Source organism: Ambystoma mexicanum, chromosome 5p, assembly GCF_040938575.1.
Source record: "Ambystoma mexicanum isolate Mex_15411 chromosome 5p, UKY_AmexF1_1, whole genome shotgun sequence".
Classification (NCBI taxonomy): Eukaryota; Metazoa; Chordata; class Amphibia; order Caudata; family Ambystomatidae; genus Ambystoma; species Ambystoma mexicanum.
Genome location: NC_090930.1, coordinates 699,132,709 through 699,157,377, shown reverse-complemented (window position 1 = coordinate 699,157,377; position 24,669 = coordinate 699,132,709). Strand labels below are relative to the sequence as shown.

General features: G+C 39.8%; 1 protein-coding gene across 1 annotated transcript in view; it reads right to left on the bottom strand.

Moving 5' to 3' along the window:
- The window catches only part of LOC138481142 (gamma-aminobutyric acid receptor subunit gamma-4), a 2,457,252-nt gene that overhangs the window by 2,028,419 nt on the left and 404,164 nt on the right, over window positions 1–24,669 (bottom strand). Inside the window, exon 2 of the mRNA XM_069613069.1 lies at window positions 9,255–9,406. Coding sequence (XP_069469170.1) covers window positions 9,255–9,406 — 152 coding nt within the window. The remainder of the gene's footprint in view (window positions 1–9,254; window positions 9,407–24,669) is intronic.

Sequence of the window (24,669 nt, the reverse complement as noted above, 5' to 3'; positions counted from 1 at the left end):
AGTTAAATATGTACTAAGGACGTTTATGGATTATGTTTGCTCATGGAGTTTGTTTTAGTGACCATATTTTGTTTGTTTATCTTACATTTTTATTTTTATATAGAAGTGAAACAAGGGAGGGAGGTGTGCTGTAGTGTTAGTGTTATTTGATAGTGGAGATTAATGTTGTCTCATAAAATGTGTATAGTTTTGAACCTTGACTGTTTGCTTTGTATTAGCATGCCATGTACATTTTTACCTTTGTTGTAACCCATGTGTTCCACAGTGCTACCGATTCCAGGGCTGGCAGTTGTGGTCAGTCTGGAAGAGGTGGCTGTGTGGTGTGGACAATAAACCTTAACTCTCAATTTTCCTTCATTGTCAGCAGAGATTTCCTGACAGCCCCACTACAACCATACATTTTCTTTATTTTGACGATGTGCTCTATTTTGTGGAGATGGAGAACTTGTTGGAGGCACCCACTCAGTAATTCCCAATGTCGATGGGCCTACAAGAAAATATAGCTAATCTTCAGCAGCTCAGAAGTGGATGCTTATCAACTTGATACATCTCACATGGGGGGAGATACCAGTGCACTACAGAACTGATTTACAAAGTGGTAGATGTGTATTGTGAGAGTAACTATAGAATCTATCCGGTGACCACTGCTACGGTACAATCTGAATGAGTCTTCCATGCAAGGGTAGAAAACCAGTTGCCCACGGGATTATTTGTCCTACATTTCACATCAGCCTCAGCCAGCATAGTTAAAGGTGGGGGATCAAGGGTGTTGTAAACCAAAACATTTGGAGGGTAAAAGTGTGGCTACTCCTGCTTAAGTACTACCTAGGATATGAATATGATTGAGAAATAAGCTTCACCATGCCCTATATTGAATAATTCACATATATTAACAATAACCAGCACCACATTGAGGACGTCCATGGCCTGACATTGTTTCATAGACAACACACCACTCAAATGATGTACTTTCCTGCTCAAGGCTCACACAAAGAAGTTGAGCAGGTTTGTTTACTGGGGCTTGTGGTTATAAATAGATATCTAATATGAATGACCGCTGGTAACTACAATATCACTGTTATATGCCCTTTCTATTTGTGCTACTACAACACTTTTCTTCCAACCGTTCCCTACTATTTCAGAATCGCAGTAGTCTTTGTGGAAAACACCTGAGAGCTGGACAGTAAGCACCCTTGAGAATGTATCTGATCCTCTGTGCTACACAAGAGCAACAATTAAGAGATTTGTATTAAGGGTGTGTGGGATGCATTGACCCACTAGGCTGCCCTGTGACATCACTGTGTGCTGGTGGCACCAGAACCAACAAAATGGCTGCAAAAAGCCCTATGCACGTTAAACCTCTGAGAATTGCACAGTGGAACCAGAAAGTTGGCTGCCAATCTACTTTGCCTGTGTCAGTAGTGGAACAGGAGACCACACTGCTAAAATCTGTCATTGGGCTGCCTACAGAGTGAAAATGGAAACTATATGAAAGGCAGTGCTTCATTGCAAGGAAACCTGGAAGTGCTCTGAAATCCGCTTTTCCTTGGTTGCTGAAATCACAAAATAATGGTTCCCAGACATCAGAAAAATCCAACATCCTTGCTGGATGTTACCCGTCACTGTATTTAAAGAATCCACATAAGCACACAGCGTCAAGAGAAGCAGATTTCATCACAAGAATATCCACATTAAAAAAGGGTGCTTGCCTGTGAAAATCTGTAAAATATGGCTGCAGTACCGTCGGCCGCCTGCATGAAAGCTGTCATTTAATTACACTGGAAGCTTAAACTTGTACAGTAAAATCAAATGGTTGAAATGAAGTGACTTACTATCAAAAGCAATATAGGTTACCACTATTTAATTTCTATGTTTAAAAAGACTGGAATTAGATATTTGTTTGCCTGTTTTAAACATTGTAACATTGATTTCAACAAAGAACAATGTAACAATTTACTTTAAAGTAACCGGATTCAGCAAAACTTCAAAGAAGCTTCCCCACTGGGAAACACACCACCCTTCTGCTTCCCACCAAAAGGACAGGCACTCCTATTTATGTGTTAATGGAGAGGGCAGGAGATTTTGTTCTGCTGCTCTGGGGAGAGACAAAAGACTCCCTTGATTAAAAAGATATGCAGATGCAACTGTCAACAGAAACTCCTGCCAGGGGAAAGAGGCAGGGATTGCTATTGACCCACCAAAACGTTGGAGGCGGGACAGACAGTTATGTGTATTCTTAAAGCACGAGAAAGTATATGTTTGAAAAGGACTGACAGAGGACTGTGCAAAATTGTAATAATTTGTAAAATGACAGTATTGTTAGTATGAAAATTCTGGTAATGTTGTAAAACTACTCAGAACCCTGTGCTATGTTCAGGGACAAGACTACAGAATTTGTGGTTTTGTAGCAATTGTGGTGATGCCAGAAACATGAAACTTCACATGATTATGCCCAGATTTCATGCGCACATATGTGTAAACATGTGGATAAATCTGACATTGGGTACCAGACCAAAAGTGCGAAGAATTGCCAAATCTAGACCCAAGCTCTCACTGTGATGGGGCTCAGATGAATACTTGCTCCAACTAATATCTGATATAAATATGCTATTGGTATTAAGGTTGCACAATTGTAAATATGTCTTGTATGAAAAATAGATTTCATGTGCAGAAACAGAGGGGAGGTTCTCCCTGGATCATCAAATAAAGCGTCACCATGACACCCAGTTTTCTTCACAAATCAGGGGAGAGGAAATACCCTAACCAATAGAATCCCTAGGGGTGTGCCTAGTAGAAGTCAGCATACCCACCCATTTAAAAAATACATAAATAGAGACAGCTTAGGACCTAGAGAGAAACATTCACCCACCATTTGATTGCTGGTGAAGCACTTTGCAAGAGAAATCCATATTCCAGACTCCAGAACTTTGAAAGCAGAAAGGCCCATTTCCAAAGCTGAACCCTTTTCAGCTTGGCCTTTAATACATCCTGAAACCAGATTTTACCCCTGACCTCTAGGGGAACAACAAAAAGAACAGCCTGGCTGAGCTGTGCTGCTTTCTAGCTATGAATTCTTGCCAGAATCCAGAGATCAGACCCAGTAGAGCAGAGCTGTGACCAGATTGCTGCGAACCAGAACCAACCTGTCAGATCCAGCCCAATTGTCCCGTGCAGTGTTCAGAGTTCCATGCTGAGTGCAGAACCAGAGTGCCTTGAGTCCAGTCCAGTGTGCTAGCAGAATTCCAGTCCAGAAATCTTTGACCAGATCCCTGACGGGTCCATTCCAAACAGTGGTAGTGAGTATCCATAGCATAGGATTGTCTCTTGCATATGTATTATCCATAAGTCATCCCTATCCAAACCCACTCTCTTAAATCTAGAACTGCATTGTAGAAAATCTTTTGTTTTACTTGAATCTTTCTCTCATCCCTATAGTCCTTTGGTAATGGTAGTGTTAAATCATTTTTGCGCTAATATATTTGCTAAAGAAAGACAAGCGTCTCGGCGGGCAAAAACCAGCCAGAGGCATCATTGTTGGACTGGTGGCTGTACTGTCGTGTAGTTTGTGGCTTCATAGTCTCCCTAGTATAAGAAACCTTGTTTGTAATTTTAAAAAAAGCGCAACCTTGTTTTACTAATTTTTACTCTTTCTGAAAAAAACGACCTCTACAAATACCTTCATAACTTCCTCACTGTGTATGCTAGTCTACTTGAAGCTAACATCCTCAGCTTTCCAACAAATTCAAAACCACATTCCAGCTCCTTGTAGTTTTTCCGCACTCCCGTTTGGCTCAAATCTATCATGTGTGAAACAGCTGTACATTGCATCCGACCTCAGAATTAAGTTTTCAATTTGCTAGTTACTCAATAATCATTGCTATTGTGTATCTGAAACTATACAAAGCGGCTCCCACTAGTATTAAATCCATTTTAGTGAATTAAATTCATTTTCAGTGTATTTTTACCATTCATTTAAAGCCACATCAAAACCATTATGACAAGTTGCAATCATTCCTGTTTTTCTCTGAGTTTACTGTGGGAAATTTGGATTGATACTGTATTTGCTGAGTGTGTACTCCTGAAACCTGTTTTCTCTCCTTCCATCTCTTTATATTGCATACTGGGGGGATTGAGTAGTGTGCAGGGGGAAGGAGTGATCACTAGCATTTCGATTGAACCCACACAAAAGTATTATTTCTATGCTGCATTATTTTTCCTACCAATACTCAGTGTGATTAAAGAGATTTATTGTGACATCTCCCCATTGGTGATTGGTGATCATTGTATAAATATTAAATAGTGTGATATTAAATAGTGTGATATTGCCCAGATATTGCCCAGACCAGTTATTAGGTCTCTTTGGTTACCGTTCTCATCACTAATAGACGGTACTCCGCTCCTTGGGTTCTTGTTTGGATATTCTTTTGAATATATTCATGAATTTGATAAAACATTAAAGACATCAGTAATTCTTATACTGTGTCTGTTGTTTTTTTTTTTTTTTTCCGAACCTTTATTGAACCTGGCATCCGTGCTTGTGCCTGCGGGAGTGCGATTCGTTTTTTCCTCCCTTTTTGCTATATATATATATATATATATATATATATATATATATATATATATATATATATATATATATATTGTGAAATACATAAAATAAATCCTCTTAACTTTGCAAAACAGCCTGCTTCCTGGTTCAGTGTGACCGGGGGGGGATTAGAAGAGAGGGGCGTGATATAAGGGTATATCATTCAGAAATAAAAGAACTTTTAGTCATAAATAAATAATTAAGGGTTCCAGCTGTGCATCACACGCTAGGCATTGACTTAGGTGGAGTGCCGGGTTGAAATCACTTACAGGTGGGAGACTTGTACACGCTACAAGATATCTGAAATCTTGAGCATTGTTCACATTCACCCAACTACAAAATTATTCAGGTCCCCATGCTACATGAGGGTCAAAAATATGATTAGTTGTCAGGTTGCTGTGCTGCAGAAGGGCTGCAAACAAGAGAATTATTTTAGTTCTCCATGCAACTAAACGCACCACAAACATGATGGATTTGTTGGTTATCCCAACTACATGAGAGAAAAGCAGGCACAACATAACGTTTGCAGGAGATGCAACCTCAAATATTTCCTAGGTATCCCTGCTACTATTTCTCAGGGTCTCTGGTCTATTTCCCACCATTCACAATAGATGCAATGACAAATACTGCTCATGGTAATCATACTACCATTTCCCAGGTTCTTCCTGCTTTGCACAATAGCTGCAACAGAACACATTTCTCATGGTTTCCCCATTACCATTTCTCATGGTCTCCCTGCTATTTTCCAGGATCTAGTACAGCAACTAATAATTAATGAAAAATATAAATTAAACACACTTGTAGGGACTTCATTCTGGGCTCAACAAATTCTGTCAGATGCCCAACATCCCCAAAAAGCCAGAGTCCTTCAGTTCACCATGTATGGACAATGCACCATCAGCGCAATTGTGACAATCCTCCAGAAAACAATAGAATAAGAATTCCCACCCTGAGGATCCCTATACCGCAGCTGCCCTCATTATACGTATATAGACTACACAGCATTCTCCTGTTTCAAGATATTTGTGTTTTTTCTTATTTCACACTGCCATTAGCATCAGCTGGTGTGGCTCTAGCAAATCCATAACTGACAAGAGAGAGACGGAGACTGAGGCATAGAATGATATAGAGAAATAAAGCACAGAGGGTCTGAGAGCACAAGAGAAAAAGTAAAAGGCAGCGAAAGAGAGCGAGAGCGATAGAGAGAGAGAGATAGAGAGAGAGAGAGAGAGAGAGAGAGAGAGAGTGCTAGGTTGTCATATGATATGCCAGGTACAGCTAATGCGTAAATATTAAACTGTAAGATGAGTCCAGATCTTAGATTTTTAAGTAGCACTATAATATGCCTGTTTAATACTGGTAGTAGCATATTCATACTTGCTTCAGCAGTCCAGCTTCATCATTCTCTTTTCGAGTGATCACTAAATGAGTCAATTAAATAAAGTGTGAGACAGCCAACGAATACATCATGAAAAACTGAACACTATTAACACCAGTCATGCAAACCCTGTCCAGCCAATATGAGAACAAGACAAACACTCTGTAACTCGCGAAAATATCATGGGTGTGATTGGAATGCTTAATAATGTAATCTAAAGTATTATGAAAAATGGCCTATAGAGGAGTTTTAGCCATATGTATTTATTTGAATATAGTAAGGAGAGTGTGGCAGCGTCTTTCACTATACTAAATTCATAAGGTCCCATGTGGGATCTCCTACTGCATCCAGCTAAAGGGAGTTCAATGCCACAGGTTTGGAACCATGGTAGAGGAGGGCAGCTCTTAGATAAGACATTGATATCCAGCCACATCCTGAACAATTCATAGTTTTCTTTAACATAGAGACCTCTAGTTGGGTGGATGGGTTGACAGAAGTGGAGTAACAAAATGTTGGGGGGGACATGAAATCTGAAGAAAAGGTGCCCCATCCAAATGAATACAGACAAAATGGTGTGCCATGAAAGTTGGGGGGGACAAACACCCCTGTCTCCCCCCTAAAATTACGCCCATGGTCGACAGCTATTTACAATGATGAGGTGTATATGCGAAACAAGTGGTCCTATTTCTCATATTGGATTTGCGTTGGGCGAAGTTCCCTGCTCAATATAGTCCGTTTTCATTTGCCTTCATTGCACTTAGATTACCATGATGTCTAATATGATACCATTGCTGCTTTGCAATTTTGTGAAATGACAAGAACTACATCAGACTAGATTTTGAATCATATGTTTTACTGGAACACAAAATGATTGCCTACTTTGAACTCTCAATATGTAAACACTATTGTAGTGAATCATGTGAGTGCTGTAAGGATATTTGGCGTATTACAGCACAGAGTACAGCACTACTTCACAGGTAGCAATTTTTTTTATGCAGCACCACCACAAGGGTGCGGTGCATTGTTATATGTGTTACCAGATTAACAAGGAAAGACAGGCTATTCAGTCAAAAACGATTTTAACATATAAGATGCAAATCTATTTTTACAGTTAAAAGCACACATGCACCTTCAAAAATGCACACTATTTTTCACCTGAAATGCCTATGGTGCAAGAGACACATTTGAAAATTAATAACTAACATTACTCATAAATAACCTGACTAATAAAAATTTAATTTAACATAACCCACTAATAAAAATGTGTCTCCACTGCAGAAATAGGCCTACTCTGAAAGTGAACTTTTAAACGCACATTCATTTTTTTTTCGTTTTCTCTGCTGCTCTGTCCACATAACTACAGCAAGCAAAAGGGCTCGAAAGAACAGGAAATCAGTTGGTTACAAAGTATTACTATAAAAATGAGCAATTGTGTAGAGAGGGAGGAGATGGCATGATTGATTCTGATTGGAGCAGCGTCATAGCAAGTATGATGCTAGAGGCAGTGATTAGGTTTTTGCTGGGGGGAGTTTGAAGAGGAGAGAGGAGAGTGGAAATTTGGAGAGCTGGGAGAAGGATCTGTTTTTCCTGGTTGGAGCATTTCAGCTGAAAAAGTTGAGAGTTCCAGGCAATGACCCCGGTTTGAAAACGAAAGGCGATCCTTTTCACTGGGGTTAATCTTCAAGGGAGCCACATTCAGAAAGAGAACAGCTGAAGAAAACTCGGGCTGAACAGATAAGGTAATTACATAAGTGTTGGAGCTGAGTGTGTACGAGAATATTCAGTCAGAGTAGGAAAGGAGATTCCAGTGCCTTAATCACATGTTAATGTTACAAATCGAGTTCTTTTCTCCGCCACTCTCTTTTCAGTGTATCACAGACAATGCTGTTACTGTGCTATTTTATTTATTTCTGTAAAGAGTGAGATCGTGTTTAAATGCAACTTTTATAATAGAGAAAAATATTTGAAAGCAGACGGGTGGTGTATTTTATATTTACCAATACAGTGCTGATGATGAGGGGAGATTTTTAAACAGTGCAATTGTCATTTTAAGACAGATGTGTGCATGATCATATTCATTATGGACAGTTGAGAGTGATTGTTTGTAGCATAGCTCGTTGGAGGTACATGAGCCAACGGGAAGAGGGACTCTCTGGACATAGTTCCCTACCGTATATAAGGTAGTGGAAATTACCACAAAATTACCACATATAGCTCTCTGTCGTAAATAAGTCAGTGAGATCGCCCATGGTGGCACACTAACACTAACACTGAAAATGTGGTATTCCTGAAATGTAGGTCTGAGGTCTCTCTAGTGATTACACGAAAAATCTAAGCAAAGATAAGGGATTCTGGACATTGGGGCCACAAATAAAACAAGGGAATTATGCTCACCAAAATACCACCAACCACACATACCAACCACGCATAACAAACAGGCATGTCTGGGTGCTGAAATAATGCATGTCCACTGTATTATTCTTGCACATGGCCCAATCTGAATACAAGGAGTGATTATTGCTAAGTTATTTTTCGGCGGTAATAAAATACCGTCAGGCCCCAAATCTCCACAAAATACCCAACAGTGCCTGGGGTGGTTTTGCAAGGTTATAGATTAAAACATAAAACACAGACTCATTTACTTCTGTGGTAGTGTGGATTCCAATGCAAATTCAATCTGTTCATCATATCAAGAGATCAAACTATCTGAATTCTTAATCATCTGGCAGTTAATTAGTTGAGTACACAGCCTCATCAAACTCTCAGTTTAATACCTGCAGAAAATGCCCCTTCAAGGGCTTCCCGGGAACATGTTCTGATTGGTTTATTTTTTTTAAACAGGCAAACACTGATGAATGCCTAATTATGAGAAAAGTCAATTCAGTGAAATACTGGAACGTGAAACGAAAAAAGAAAACATCTTGCAAATGCAATTCCAATTAAAGTAAACCAATTATTTTAATTTCAGAAAGCAAAACACTAACCTAAGTCACTGTTTCAAGATTGTCCAAAAACACCTATGCCTGAAATGAACACTACAATAATATCCCATTTTAAGGAGACCGGTAACACTGCTGCAAATCATTTCAACATAACAACAAAATAATCTTTTTTCTTGGATGAGTTGTGTCATTTTGAGAAGGCACTGGGGGACGATCGTGACCTTTTTTTAATCCTACAGCTATTAAAAAACAAGTTATCCTCTCCACAGGGTCTCTAGTATAATAGCCAATGACGGAGGAGGCAAATGCAGAACATTTGAGAAAACAGTGACACAAATGAACTTACTGCCAATGTCTGGCCTCAACTTGTTGTCGTAGTTCTTCAGCAATGAGTTCAGGATCTGTGTGGCATCTGTTTCATGGGTTGCCTTTGGGGCCAGAACCCAAGTTTTATTTACACTGACATAATCATCGTCATATTCCTCTGTGCTTTCTGTTCTGGAAAATAAAATTGGAAATATTAATAAATGCCCAGATTTTCATTTTTGGATTCTTTTCAATTTTTTGCAGCACTTTTTTTATTTATTTATTTACGTATAAATAATTGTTATATGTGCTAATGTATTTCCAAATCTCTCCATGAAACTCCCAAATTCTGATGGTGCTGCTCTGGCACAATGTACAACAGATCAACATAGCACTGTAAGGCATAGGCATCCTTTATGGGTCACGTTACAACCCCATAGTTTGTTGTGAATCCGTGTATGTGTGCCACTCTCAGCTTTCATTGTCTGATATCACAGCACTCATCACAGCAGTATTATAGATGCTTATGCTTATGTCCTCAGTGTCCATTCTTGATAGTAATGATGCACTAAACAACATACTGGAACTCAATGATTGGGATTAAGTTATTCAACTTAAGAACTGAACTGAACTGTACTATCATGTTTGAATATTTAAAAAAGAAAGTGCTACTGCAAGGTTTCATAGTTAGAAATAAGCCACGTCTTTTTCAAGATAATGAGAAGTTTGTTTCAATGGAGCTATGTAGCCAATAAATGCAGTCAGGATTGGCTCATCTTGATCATTGATAATGCAAAGGAAGTTGCCCAAAAGATAGAAATGTACCTTGGCAAATTAGAAGAAAAAATGAAGAAAATCTCCTCACTTGAGACATGCATAAAAAGGTTGTAAGAAATGCAGCAGGAGATCAGAGAATGTAAACAGTTTACCACGGCAGACAGAATTAAACGACTACATAAGGATACGAGTACGTTCGAGCATGATAAGGTTTTTTCCTTATACCCAAGAAGGCTATCACAAAGATTTTGGGCCATAGACAATTAAACAATCAACAAAAAATAGTTTTTTTGACAGGTCCTACAGTATGAGTGAGGACAGCAGTGAGGCCGATGTAGCCACCAAGGGTACCTCTAATAGTAGTGCATGGCAAAGGAAACAAGCCTTTTTTACAACAGCCCTAAAACCAAGGTGATTGGAATCTGGAACTTAGGCAGACTTAGAGCGGGACTCACTCTTAGTCAATATTAGAAGTTATTCTCTTTCTAACATCAAAGTAAGTGACCTCAGTAAAGGTTTAGGATTTGGTCCCAATAAGGGACATGACCCATTTGAATTTAGGATTCAGTTCAAAGTATTCATGAGAAAACTGCATATTCAAGAGATTTTTGGCATTGAAGATGCATACTAGTCATAATCCGATGGTGTGGAGGAAGCCGTCCAGGTTTGTACCACACTTTCATTCATTCTCTCCATAATCTTAAGTCTTTGAGAAAAAAAAAGTACTGGAGGAGGTGGGCACATTAGAACAGACCCAGCAGCACACTTTGTAATTTGAGTCAAATTGAGAAAGCCTGGCCATTCACCCTGAGATTATAATAAAGAGTGCGGACAAGGGTGGTGCAATTGTTATCCAAAATTCTAAGGATTATATCACGGAATACCATTGACAATTAGCAGAAAACAATAGCTAAAAACAACTAGAGGATGACACCACTGATAATTTGAAAACTACCATTTCAATTAAGGTACAAAAAGTGGTTGAAATCTATAAAAATGTAAAACAACCCCCTGGATGTTTGATTGTATTGGGCATTGATTCTGTCCTGGGAACACTTTCTAAATTTGCTGATCATTACATCAATCTGTTGGTCAAAAACATGACGTCTTACATTAAGGATACTGACCATGCAATAACACTCTTTTAAAATTTAGAATTTGATCCACAGGAACATCTGCTGTTTGTGTTAGATATTGTGTCACTGTATACGAAGATCCCTCAGCCTGCTACTTTAGAGGTGTGGAAGAGGTGCTGTAGAATTGAATTGATGGTGATTTTTGTCCCCAAATCATTTTTACTATTGTGTGTGAAATTGGCTCTTAAATGAAACTATTTTGAATTAATGGAGGTGTTTTTCCAAAGGATGGAGGAAACAATGATGGGGGCCACATTGGCCTCCAGTTTGGCTAATTTATACATCACAGGTTTTGAGAAATCAATCAAATAGTCTGAGACTAATCCATTTGGCAATAACAGCGCCATATGGGGATGTTACATTGGTGACATTATAATTATGTGGAAAGACACCAGTGCAGAAGCATTCATTGAGTGGAATAATAAACAAAATAGATTCCTGAAGTTTGCCCGCAGTTTCAGTAATAGTCAACTTAACTTTTGGGATGTTACCATCTATCATAACAATAGTCACCTTTCAATTAAACCGTTCAATAAAGGCGCTGACAAAAACATACTACTTCAGCCATCACGTGAAACATCTCTGTGACAACCTTCCCTTTGGCAAATTTTTACTGCTAAAAAGGAATAATAGCACTAAGGAATCATTTGAAATGGAGTCTTCCACTTCCACTTTGACTGATACATTGTTTACAAAGAGGTACTGCAAACAATTGGTGCCCTAATCAGCCAAAAGGGCTGCAACAATAACAGAAGCTTTGGTACAACACAGAAAAAAGAACAGGCTGTAGCACAATTAGTGTGTGTGACCACGTTCACCGATTTGATGGTGTATTAAAAATATAATTTGTAAATATTGGAGAATTTTTCATAAAGAAGGCACCTTAGACCAGAGACCAATTTTTGCCTACAAAAGAAGTGTGTCCATTCGAGACACAGTGAGCAAGAACTGAATGAATAGTAAAAAAAGAAAAAACACCACCATGCAATCCCTACCACAAATTTGGGGTTTTCCATCCATCAAGGGACACCATCTGTGCAGTGCTTGCAGTGTCTGAAATCTAACAGCCAAGACTATTTAGATCAAATAAGGTGCCCCTTATGTGTGTGTGTGTATATATATATATATTGGAAAAAACTGTTCATACAATTAAGATGTGGATCGGTGAACAGAGAATTTGTCTGAAAGAGAGAATTCTGGTGACAGTTAAAAGGAGATAGAAAATACAATAATATAAGTAGAGCATTAATTGATTTTTCTTATGGATAGTCACACCAAAGTCCTTCATGGGGTGGTGGCATGATACAAACTGAGAGGGCAGCTCCTAGGAGGTTGGTATTAAAACGGTATTGGTTTCTGAATTTGGTGGTCCATATTTCTTACAGAGTGCCTCTAGTCTGTGGCTTGTCTCGTTTTTTGCCTTTTTGTATGGGGGGAGTAATTTCATACACCCTAATAAAAATAGCTAAGACTCTATGAAGGCTCCTATGTAAGCACAAGTTCATTTGGCCTTCTCATAGTTTGTCAATAGGGTTTTGGGGCCAAGGTCACTTTTGCACATGTGCATTCAGTGCTCGCTGAGTAGTAGCCGTTACCTTTCAATTTGTTCAAAACTGGCTTTTGTTTTGTGTTGGTTCTGGTGGGACATTACTGCTGGAATATAGGGCAGGTAAAATAGCCTTGATTAATACGAGACACAGGATGATCCAAGATGGTTGCTAAAGAATGGTCTGTTGGCCATTAGCCCTTGTGAGTGTAGAAACTGAAAAAGGTTTCATTTATCGATTGCTAATAGGATATTTTATTTTATTTTATTGCTCAAATTTGGCCATTTGTTCATGTGGCCATTTTTGTGGGGCATAGCCACCTATATGCAGGATAGGCTTTTCAGCCAGGGTCAACATGAGACATAGGTTGGTCTTAGATGGCCGTCAAATAAGTGCTGGTGTGTCACTCGCTTTTGCAAGTTTAGAAACTGAAAAAGGCTACATTAGCTTGGGGTTCGTTAGACGCCCGGAGATCCCGAGAAGTTGTAAACTGACACTGTTCGTGTCCAGGGCAGAAAGAGACATGGAAGCATTAAGTTAATGAAGGAAGGTATTGACTGTAGGGTGCATGTTTAAAGCTGAGATTGCTCGTATTTGATGAGCTTCTGCTTTCTAATTGCATTAACAAGATGTATGTTTAAATCTGAGGGTGCCAGTTGTTGACTAGCGTTGTCTTTGTAGTTGCCTTAACCAGTGATGGTTTATTTTATTTTTTAACATTCACTGTGTTGCGTCCTGCACAACTTTACAGGATCCTTTTAAAACTGCTGTTTCCCCCAACACACAAGGAATTAGTAAGTGTTGTAGTTGTACATTTTAATTTTGGAGGTTGTGTACAGTGTTGGTCACCTGGAGATGTGGAAGGATTGAGTATTTGTTCTGCTTTTTTGCAGATGCAGTTTCAATGAATCTCATTGTGCATAGCATGTACATGAATGCAATACCCCCCGCCTGATGTAACAAGGTATTTTTAAATCGGTTTGGTGAGGTTTCTGAAATATACCTTAAAAAGAACAATCGTAAATTGCACTTGTTTGAATTTTCTTGCAAATTGAGATATTATTCAACCACAGCTTTCTACATTTCATGCATCATTTGAATACAGATTTTTAGCCTCTGATGAATGTTCTACATTTCCTGACATAAGAACAGAAACATGACATGTTATGTTGGGCGTTGAGCCACGCAACCGAGTGTGCATTCAGACAACCTGTGTTCATGTGTACCCATTTTTATACTTTTGAGATGTGTTAATTTGTTGTGTTAACACATTTTGTGAGTTATTTAGATTCACTCTTTTTTTGGCTATTTTGATCAATGCTTTCATTGGTGCATAGTGCATTATTGATTATGTGTATGGAGAGCATTTGACTGTATGAGTGGTAGTTGTTTGGATGAAATTGTTGCAAAGATTTTATATACATATACAATGATTATGCAATGTAATGTTTTCAATAAAGATATCTTTATAATGAGAATCCTATTTTCTTTTTCTTTGTTTTTGTACGCACCACCTCCATCCTGCAGGCACCTGCCCAAGGCTGATGGCCAGGCATTTTGTTGATCTGTTGACACATACGTACTTCATTGACAACACAGGTTTTCAACTGCAACACTTTTGCTGGTGCTTGATGTAACATTGTCTGATATTTAAATGTATGGTTCAGTTGTGTGTGTTTGTTTGTTCGCTGTGATTTAACCAGGGGCAGAGAATGTGGGACATCACTCCTTCCTGTCTCATTCTGATTGGATCTTAAGCCTCTGTTAGCAGCAGTTAGCTTTTATTTCTGTATAAGGCTGGTTCAGTGGACTGAGTACATGCTATAAAAAGCACAGCTCACGTTTTCTAATATTGACTGTGCTATTTTAGGTACAATTTCATTTAGCGTTGCATAAAAAAAAAGTTGTATTGATTTGTGCAATAACACAATCAATAGGCTTCATGTTAAGGCCCCCTACATGAAATTCAGTTTGGTGTGTGTGTGCCATATAGTTAAAATGGTTCTAAGTGATATTTTTGATTTTTTAGCATAACTAAAAGACCGAATTTTAGTTCCCGATTTTAGGCACCTATAAAAAAGTGAAAAAACCACATTTCCTCACCCCCAATCAAACCAAACACCTGCTCCCCTCTGGTGGGATTAACCCGTAATCAGGGGGGTTTCACCCCCCAAACTCCCTCCCTCATCCCCCACCACACTCCACCCCATCCAAGACTTCCCCTATCCCCAATTTAACACAAACGCCTAACACACGCACACACAAACATACCTCATCTCCCCCGACGCTGCATCTGTGACCTGGAGTGCCTGTCAGCCTCTGCACGCACTCGTGCGTAACAGGGGCATGACCGTTCATTTTAGAAAGACTGCTTTGTGCAGCCACGGGGCGGTCTTTCTAAATTGATATTTTTGCAGTCTTTTTTTTAAACGACTACTTCACTTAGGACCATTAAAATACATTAGTATCCGTCATGTGCAGTGCACCGAGAATCCAACGTGTTGATTGGCTCTTTTCCAAGCCATACCACGCGGTATTCCCATGTACACTGTTCGTGCTGGGTACTCTGTTCCCGGCGAGGGGCGAGGGGTGTGGCAGCCCCTCAACCAATGAGGCTCGAAACGGGGCAATCCCCACTCCGAGCCTCCCCGTGGCTGGAGGCTGCCTTTGACCCCCGCCGGGGACTCAGGTAATACTTTTTTTTCCCTCCCACCTCCCGCCTCCCTGCCCTCCCCACCCCACTTACCTTCTATCCCTTGGTCTTCGGCGGAGAATGATGGAAGCCTCCATGCGTGTGGATACTCGGAGCGGGGCCATCCCCGCTCAGGCGTGTGGAGACTCGGAGCGTGGCCATCCCCGCTCAGAGCCTCCACACGACTGGAGGGTTCCATCGTCCCCCGCAGGAGCCGCGGTACAGCCCCGGGGGCATTACCTTATTGACACATTGAAGCATGCAATATCATTATAAAAAGCTGCACTTAATATTCTTGTTACAGGATCATCCCTGCAATACAAATGACATCACTATACTATAATAGTGCTGTTTGGTGCTGCTTTCTTGAACTCGCCGAAGAACACTTCATTCTCTGGCTGCTCTAGGAGTGCAGCCCACCTGGCTATATGTACTTGCTACAAAGGGCTTTTCTGCAAGATACTATAATATATATATATATATATATATATATTACATGGACGCGGTAGCATCCATGTAGTTATGGTTAAGTTGGTGTTTCCATAGGAAGCACACTTTGTGGGTGGCTTATAACTTCGTTCACTCTGGACGAATCCTCACCAAACTTTGCAAAAAAAAGTATATGGCCCAGTCTGAATTTTTCTGCAAAGTTTGGAGAGGTTTGGCCCAGGGAGGGCAAATTTATAGGGTGAGTCCCAAAACTTTTGTTTTTTCCTATAGACATAATGGGAAAAAAATTTGCGCACGGCTACAGCCCGAACCGCTGGACGGATTTACACCAAATGTGTGGCAGGAGCGGTGGCTTGGTCCAAAAGTGTGCTTTTGTAAATTTGGTGTAAATCCGTCCAGTAGTTCTTTTAAAGATGACCAAAATGTAAGGCAAAAAAATTAGTGATATCTGTGTTCGCTTCGCGGACGGACTTCCCTGTTCGCTCCGCGGACAGCACCCCGATTGGCCCATGGCCTTGCGTCATGTCCGCGGACATGCAACGTGTTCGCTGATTGGACGGCGTGGGGCGTGGAGCGCGTCAGATTTTCTGTGGTGCCCGCCATCTTGTATTCGCCGTCGACGGCGGACGGCGCGGTGAACCTTGGATTAAAAAGTGTATTTAGTGGAGTGTGTTGGTGTGTAAGAATGTTTGGGGAGGGTGGGGGAGTATGAGATAAGTTCAATGTTTTGTTTTTTATGTGCTATACGCTTTTGTTGTGTTCGATTTGTCCGCAGAGAACACGGCTGTTCTGAAATTTTGTAAATAAACTAAACGGTGGGGTGTTCAGAGGACCCAGTATGTGTCCTTTTTGTTCGCAAGGAAGGTAAAATTGAGCTAAAAACACTTGTGGTGTATTTAAATGTTTGTAAATACACAATCTGGGGGTGTCCTGAGGACGTTGTCCGTATTGTAATTTGTCAAGTTGAATGTGTTCTAAGAACACTCGCGGTGTCCCGAAATGGTTGAAATTACACAAAATGGGGGTGTTCTGAGAACGTTGTTTGTATTGTTCGTTATCAGGTTGAAAGTGTTCTACGAACCCTCCTTTTGTCCGCTGATAATACAATTTCCTATGGGCCTCACCCGAATTTTTGTCCACTAAAGAAACGATAAATCAGGCTGGTGTGCGCCAACATTATGTGATAATCCTATGACTGGCGCTATTGACCTGGCTGACTTACTTTTGCGACACTAAATCATATCTCCCGCCCCTAAGCCTGACATTATGAAAGCATTCATATTCCCCGCCTCTCTCCGTGACGTTACAGGGTGCGTCATCAAACGCGCCCAGTCGTCTCCAGTCCTACGCGACTTTACACAGAACCCGGAAGACAACACACATTATGTCACAACACAGCGCGCCCCAATTCGGAATATGAAACTGTGATTTAAAAGCAAACAGCAAGATTGTAAATTTTGTAAAGTACATTAATTTGACATCAAATGTTTAGAGAATATTCAGAGATTTGCATTTGTCTTTGTTGTCGATCCGCAAAAGTTCATGTTGAGCCACGCAATGTTCCTTTCCGGTACAGAGGGTGTTAGATCACCTTAGAACACAGTGCGCCACAATTTGGAATATGAAACTGTGGTTTAAAAGTAAACAGTAGGATTGTACATTTCATAAAGTACATTTATTTCACATGAAATGTTTAGTGAATATTCAGCGATTTGCAATTGTCTCTGCTGTCGATCAGCAAAAGTTTATTTTGAGCCACGCGCTGTTCCTTTGCAGTAGATAGGCTGTTGGTTTATGATAAAAGCAGTAAATGGTCGCACTGATAATCGGAAGGTTGCTCCAACAACGAGGCATTAGACCACCATAATGGTTGGTATGTTGCTTCTAGCCGCTAGTACTGCGTAAGGACATATTGACCTTGGCGATTGTCCCATAAAATGGTGAGGGTCATGAAGTTGCTTACATGGAGCTGCACCTGGCAGTTGAACAATCCATCTGCTGGAGTCTGAAAATCGTGACATTGGCAAAATGGGGCAACGTACCTGTTTTAAAAAACATAAATTTGTCTCACCAGCCGATCTTTATTAAAAATATTCATTTATTTATTAGGGCGTGAAACTATTTGCTAGCGAAGATATTGCAACGGAGTATGTTAATAATAAAATAATAATATTTTCGCATTTATATAGCACTAGGAACAGTCAGGTATCTCAGCGATGCTTATTATTACCCATGGTGTGTGGTGCTCATTTATCGACCACGGAAGGATGAAAGGCTGAGTTTGGCCGTGCCAGGATTCGAACCTGCGCTAGCAAGCTGTGGATGGATGTTAAAGCGAGCGCTCTACTCGCTGTGCCACTTGACCGGCTACAGTGAAGTGGCACAGCGAGTAGAGCACTTGACCGGCTACAGACTGGTTAAATTATTTCTATTAACACATCCTGTGTCGTCTGCCTTTTTCAGAGCCCTCTAAACAACAGGGGATCAATTCGGCGGTGATAGTGCGCGGTAGAAAACAATATGCCACATTGAACGAACAAGTACAACTTGACAGGGCTTTAATGCCACGCTATTGTTATTATATTCCGGTATAAAATAATCTAAAGGGTTACTTACATAATAATTGCATTTTCCATTGTCCAAGTGTAGTGCAGTCCCAAAATACGACTCTGCGTGTGCCAACGATCTTTCTCAAAGTGATATAATATACAAAAGTGTTTTCGTTTCAGAAATTTCATCTTTATCGTGTCTTACATTCTTGCTACACTTCTTCAAAAGAAGTCTTCCAGCACAATCGCTGTCTGTCAAGGTAAAAAAAAAATAGAACCTTATACTGGGAGTCGTGGGCCTCTCCGGGCCGCGAGAAAAAAATGGAAGCAGCTGACCTTCACTGTGAACGAGCATAAATGCTTACTTTGCAACATTCTGTGTAAAGCCATCTGTGAGAACTTGCTGGTTACACTACATCTTTGTATATTGTTTGCGTGCTAATAAAAAAAAAGTTTGTTTAAGGGACGTTATGGTTCCAAGTAAAGCTGAAAAACCCCTGAAATTCGCCAGTTATGGTAAGCTAAGCAACCATAACTCGCGCCACCACTGTGCACTGCTAAGACTAACACCCAGGAAATCAAAGATGACATCGCAAATGTCATTGATGACATCACTGATGACATCACATGTGCATTTACTTTTCATGAAATTTGTGTACTAGGGATTTTTATTATAATGTTGCGAAAAAAGTGTCAAGGATGATTGCAATAAATATCATACTGTAATTAGTGCTTTGAACGATGCATTGATATAAACAGCATTGTATTATGGGGTTCTATCTAGTATACCTAGCTACTAATGGAGAAACATAGCATTGTGTGCAGCGTACAAGATAAAAGTATAATATTTGTAATGTTAATATGTTGAATAATGAAATGATAATTGTCGTGAAATGTTCGAAAATAAACAAAATGGGGGTGTTCTGAGGACGTTCTTCGTATTGTGTGACTTCTTAGCTGTATGCAATGAGGGAATGGCACAGAGAGTAAAGTGAAAATGGTAGAAGGGGTGTCGAAGAGTTACGCTGTCCGCGGACACTGCGGCTGTCCGTGGACAGGGCGTGCTACATCCGGGGTTTTCCAGCAAATCCAACATGGAAAGAAGACTGTACGGATTAGCCAATCAGATGTCGAGGTTGTGGATTTGTGTTGAAAGAGACTGTGTGTGGTGAAGATGGCAGAAGTAGAGAAAGTCAGGGTGTTGGTGCTTGGAGATATGTTTGTGCATGGTTTACAACAGTACGCTCGATGCAGGCATGTTGAAAAGAACTTTGATGTGAAAGGAGTGGAGGTGGTGTGGAGCACTGTGTCTGATTGCAATGTACAGGGAATTGTACAAGTTTGTGAGGATATGGCCACGATGAACAGTCCGCATGTGGTAGTTTTGAACTATGGTGCTTTCCATTTGGGCAACGTCAGTGCCCCTACTTTGTTGGCTGATTTGGAATGCTTGGTTCAAGCCGTAATGAAGATCCTTCCAAATGCGAAAGTAATTTTTTCTGGGTTACTACCTAGGGCAATATGGGACAATAGTTCAGTTTTTTGTCCTCAGCAAAACATTGCTTGGTGTGTCATCAACCGAGGCATGTGTGCCTTCATGCTTAGAGCTGGTATGTTCTTCTGTAATAATGAGAATATTGATGCCAGTAATACTGCTAATTTTAACGAAGATGGCATCTCTTTATCTTTTACGGGAAATGCCTTTCTATTTTGGAATGTAAGGGTTGCTTTGGAGAAGGTTATGTGAAGATTTTAGGAGTAAAGTAAGAAAAAAAAAACAAGAAAAAAAATACAAAATAACAGGTGTCTGTCAAGCATCTTTAAAAAAACAAAAAAAACGGCTCTTTTCAGAGCCAACTTCAAAGGGGTAAGGGGGCACACTATTTAAATTTACATTCACCACGCTCAGATTCTCGATACGTCCGCGGACATGGCGGTAGTCCGCGGACATACAAATCACTACGTGTATATGAAGTTTGGGATATTATGGTTAAGTTGTGCTACTAAAAACCTATGAAATTCAGTGAAATCTTTGTTAAAGGGACATTATGGTTAAGTTGCGCTATGAAAAACCTATGAAATTCCGTCAAAAAACTTTGTTAAAGGGACGTTATGGTTAAGTTGCGCTACTAAAAACCTATGAAATTCAGTGAAAAAAACTTTGTTAAAGGGACGTTATGGTTCAAAGTAAAACCGAAAACCCCCTGAAATTCGGCAGTTATGGTAAGATAAGCAACCATAACTCGTGCCACCGTGCACTGCTAACACTAACACCCAGGACATCAAAGATGACATCACAAATGTCATTGATTACATCACTGATGACATCACATGTCTGGGTCTCCCTTTTTTCCCTTTACTGACATATCTAGGCCGCATAGTTTTCTTCAGTAACAGTCAGGAAGTAAAAATTGAAAAGGTACTATATTTGTAGACTTAGGGTCAAGTCACATCATATGAAACATATACATAGCGGAAGACACAGGCTTGAAAGAGAGCAATCCGTTCTGTGCATGAAGATAATCATTACGGTTATCAGCACTTTCTCATAGTTTTATTTTTATTACTCTACCTTCCCTGTATATGCTCATATTTGTATACATTGTACTCACTCTCCTTTCCTTTGGGTGCAGTCACATCATGTGATACACATACATATGGTAAGTAGCAGCTTTGAAACAGAGCAATAGTTTCTCTGCATAAAGACAATCAGGTTATGAACTCTTTCTGCTACTACTTCTGCTTTTTTGTTTACTTCACTATCCCTGTATATTCTCATATTTGTATGTGTTGTTGTCTCTTTGTGTTTTGTCTGTAATAATTATGTATTAAGTGGGTTTTATTATCTACTTATTACATGTTTCACAATACGCAAAACTCTAATAAGAAAGCAGTTATCATTTCACTAACATGACAAGATTATGAATGTTGCACCTTCATCATGTATGCTGCACACACTGCCTATGTTTCTGCATGAGTAGCTTAGTATACTCTATAGAACTTCATAACAAAATGCTATTTATATCAATGCATTGCTTAATGCACTAATTAGCTCATAATATTCATCCCAATGATCCTTGACAGTTTTTGGTCAGCATTATAAGAATCCCTTGTACAGAGTTTTCATGAAAAGTAAATGCAACTTGTGATGTCATCAGTGATGTCATCAATGATATTAGTGATGCCATCTTTGATGTCCTGGGTGTTAGTGTTAGCAGTGCACGGTGGCGCGAGTTATGGTTGCTTATCTTACCATAACTGCCGAATTTCAGGGGTTTTTCGGTTTTACTTTGAACCTTAACATCCCTTTAACAACAATTTTTTACTGAATTTCATAGGTTTCTCGTAGTGCAACTTAACCATAACATCCCTGTAACAAAGTTTTTTCACTGAATTTCATAGTTTTTTAGTAGCACAACTTAACAATAATAACTTTGACTTTATATACATATAATACGGAACATACTGAACCCTTTCTACTGAATTTGACGGTCCGCAGACATGTTCGGACGACAGTACCACCACCTAAAAACTCTGGGGGTCTATGTGTCATAGTTATATCATAACATAGGAACATTTAACAAATACACAAAACAGCACACATACAAAGTATATGTAGTAATACTTAAATAATGTAACCCATATATGTAACACACTAACCATTCACTTAAATACAATATGGTTTAAAATGGAATATACCAAAAGAAGATAAAGTGGCTTCCACCATAATTACCTCACAGACGCTCCACAACCAACAGCAAGACCAGACGTATAGACTACTGATTAAATATCTCACCAGACATAGTAAGTGCACTTCTTTTTACTCATATATTTATAACCTTTCTATATTATAAAAAAAAAACATTCGTTTTTTGTTTTCTCACAGAAATGTGTAGTACTCTGGACTGGCTAGAGGAGCATTTCCCACGAGAGGAAATGTTAGAAGATAGTCCACCTAATGGTACACACTTTACTATGTAAACCAATTGATAAATATTATTTTGTATACATTTAACATATACATTTTTTTTATTACAGACCATACAAAAATTCCAAGCATCTCACAACAACAATCAGAGGATATCACTCTACAACAGATTAATCAAAAAATGGACGACCTTATGGTAAATTTTATGGATTTGAAAAACTTTGTGGAAAATCATGTGAAACCACCAACAGCACACCATTGTCCAACCTGCACTTGTCCCCCCTCACCCTATCCCACTCAGTTAACCCCAAACCCTGTCTATGGACCAAAGCGTTTCGATGAGCTTTCCTTCCCTTCTTCACCAGATCCCAGTTATCTAGAAATCCCTAATTCTCCTGTTTTTGTTTCCGTTTCTGCCCCACCTTCCCAGTCATAATTATATATATACATATTAAATAAAGTTACTTTTCTTATATTCTGTTGTAATTACTTTCAGTTCTTTGTGATGAAACCAATTTAGGTGTCCACGGACAGCGCGGTTGTTCGGAAATGTTTGTAAAGAAACGGAAATATAACTGTCCTGAGGACACTACATCTGTCCGTAATGTTCTCATGCAAGTTGAAAATGTTCTAAGAACACTCGTAGTGTCCTGAAATGTTCGTAAATAAACAAAAATGGAGGTGTCCTTAAGAACACTATGCCTGTTCGTAGTGTTCGCTAGCAAGCAGAAACTGTTCTAAGAACACTTGTGGTGTCCTGAATTGTTCGTAAATAAACGAAAATGGAGGTGTGCTTGAAACGCTATGTCTGTCCGTATTGTTAGCAAATAAGTTAAACTGTGCTACGAACAAACGGCTGTCCGTAACTGTTTGTTTTACATGTGATGCACTTTTAATTAGTTCAGGACCCGAACACTGTCCGTAGAACATCAACACGCATGTCCGTACATTGGGTGTCCTGCGGACAACCGCTACCTTAGCGAACATGCTCACGAAACAATCATGTGATCGCGCCCACGCTCATCTTGTGCTCTAAATGCGGACACTGTTCGTGTCCCCGAACAGTTTAAAAGTACATTTCCAGGTAATCCACAATATTTCTCATTACAAAATCACCATACCACAAATCCCACATACTAATCCTAAATTTCCACATAGTTTTTGTGACTTTTTGAACCTTTTTTGATGTTCGATCTGTCTTGCGGACGGCGCGCCTGTCCGCGTCCCGCGCACAAGCACCCCTATATAAGACCACGCCCTAGAGCGCATTCTCATTGTGTTTCTGACTATTGCACAGAGCACACTGCATTTTGCTGCATACTTTGCAGATTTTGAGATTTCCATCTCCAAGCCTATGACATCCATGGCTCGACTATTACCACATGGTGCTACATCTGCCTCAGAACCACCACCCCCTCCACCACCACCATTTCCCCAAGGGCCTGAAGAGGGGAACAGCAGTGAGGATACAGAGGAGGAAGAAGAGGATGACGAGAATGAGGAAGAGGAAATCCCTACTAGCCGCCCGCAGCGTGATTCTTGGGTGTGGCGGTTGTTTACCATTCATGGGAATGGTACTAAGGCTCGTGCGAACCGTGTCACCTGCAACAAGTGCAAAATGGTACTTTGATTCACCTCATATTACAAGAAGTACTCAAAACAGACTATGAAGAGCTCTTTGCAGGAAAACACATTATTGTTTTTGGAGATCTGCTTCAATTAACACCAGTGAAAGGTGAGCCTATTTTTAAAACATTAGGACACAAACTCTGCCGTAAAACTGTTGGCAGCATTGGAAATGTCAACCTTTGGCAAGATTTCCAATACAGAGAATTAACAGAAAACATGCAGCAATCTGCAGATCTCACTTATGCCAACATCTTAAAAAGTATCAGAGTTGGTATACTTTCTAGAGAAGCAGAAGCCATATTGAAAACCAGGCACATTCATGCACTTTATGGTGATAATGCATGTGCTACAGATGTTATGGAACAATTAGCCCACAAAAATGTCAATTGTATGGCCTTAATGCCAACTCTTGCAAGCTGTTTCAAATTCAATGAAATAATGTTAAGTAAAGAAATGCAACCAATCATGGAAATTAGCGCCACAGACAAACTAGATGCACATGGTATGACACTACCCATGTGTGACCAAGCCACAACAAGACTAAATAGTTTAGAAAAATCAATCTCAAACACAGCAGGCTTAAAAAAGATATTAAAATCATCCTTAAATTGCAGAGTAATGCTTAAACGTAACCTTGACGTGGACCAAGGACTAGTTAATGGAGCACTGGGTACAGTTGTTGGCTTTCAAACATACCCACGCGACAACAAAATTCAGTTTGTCAATATACTCTTTGACAAACTTTCA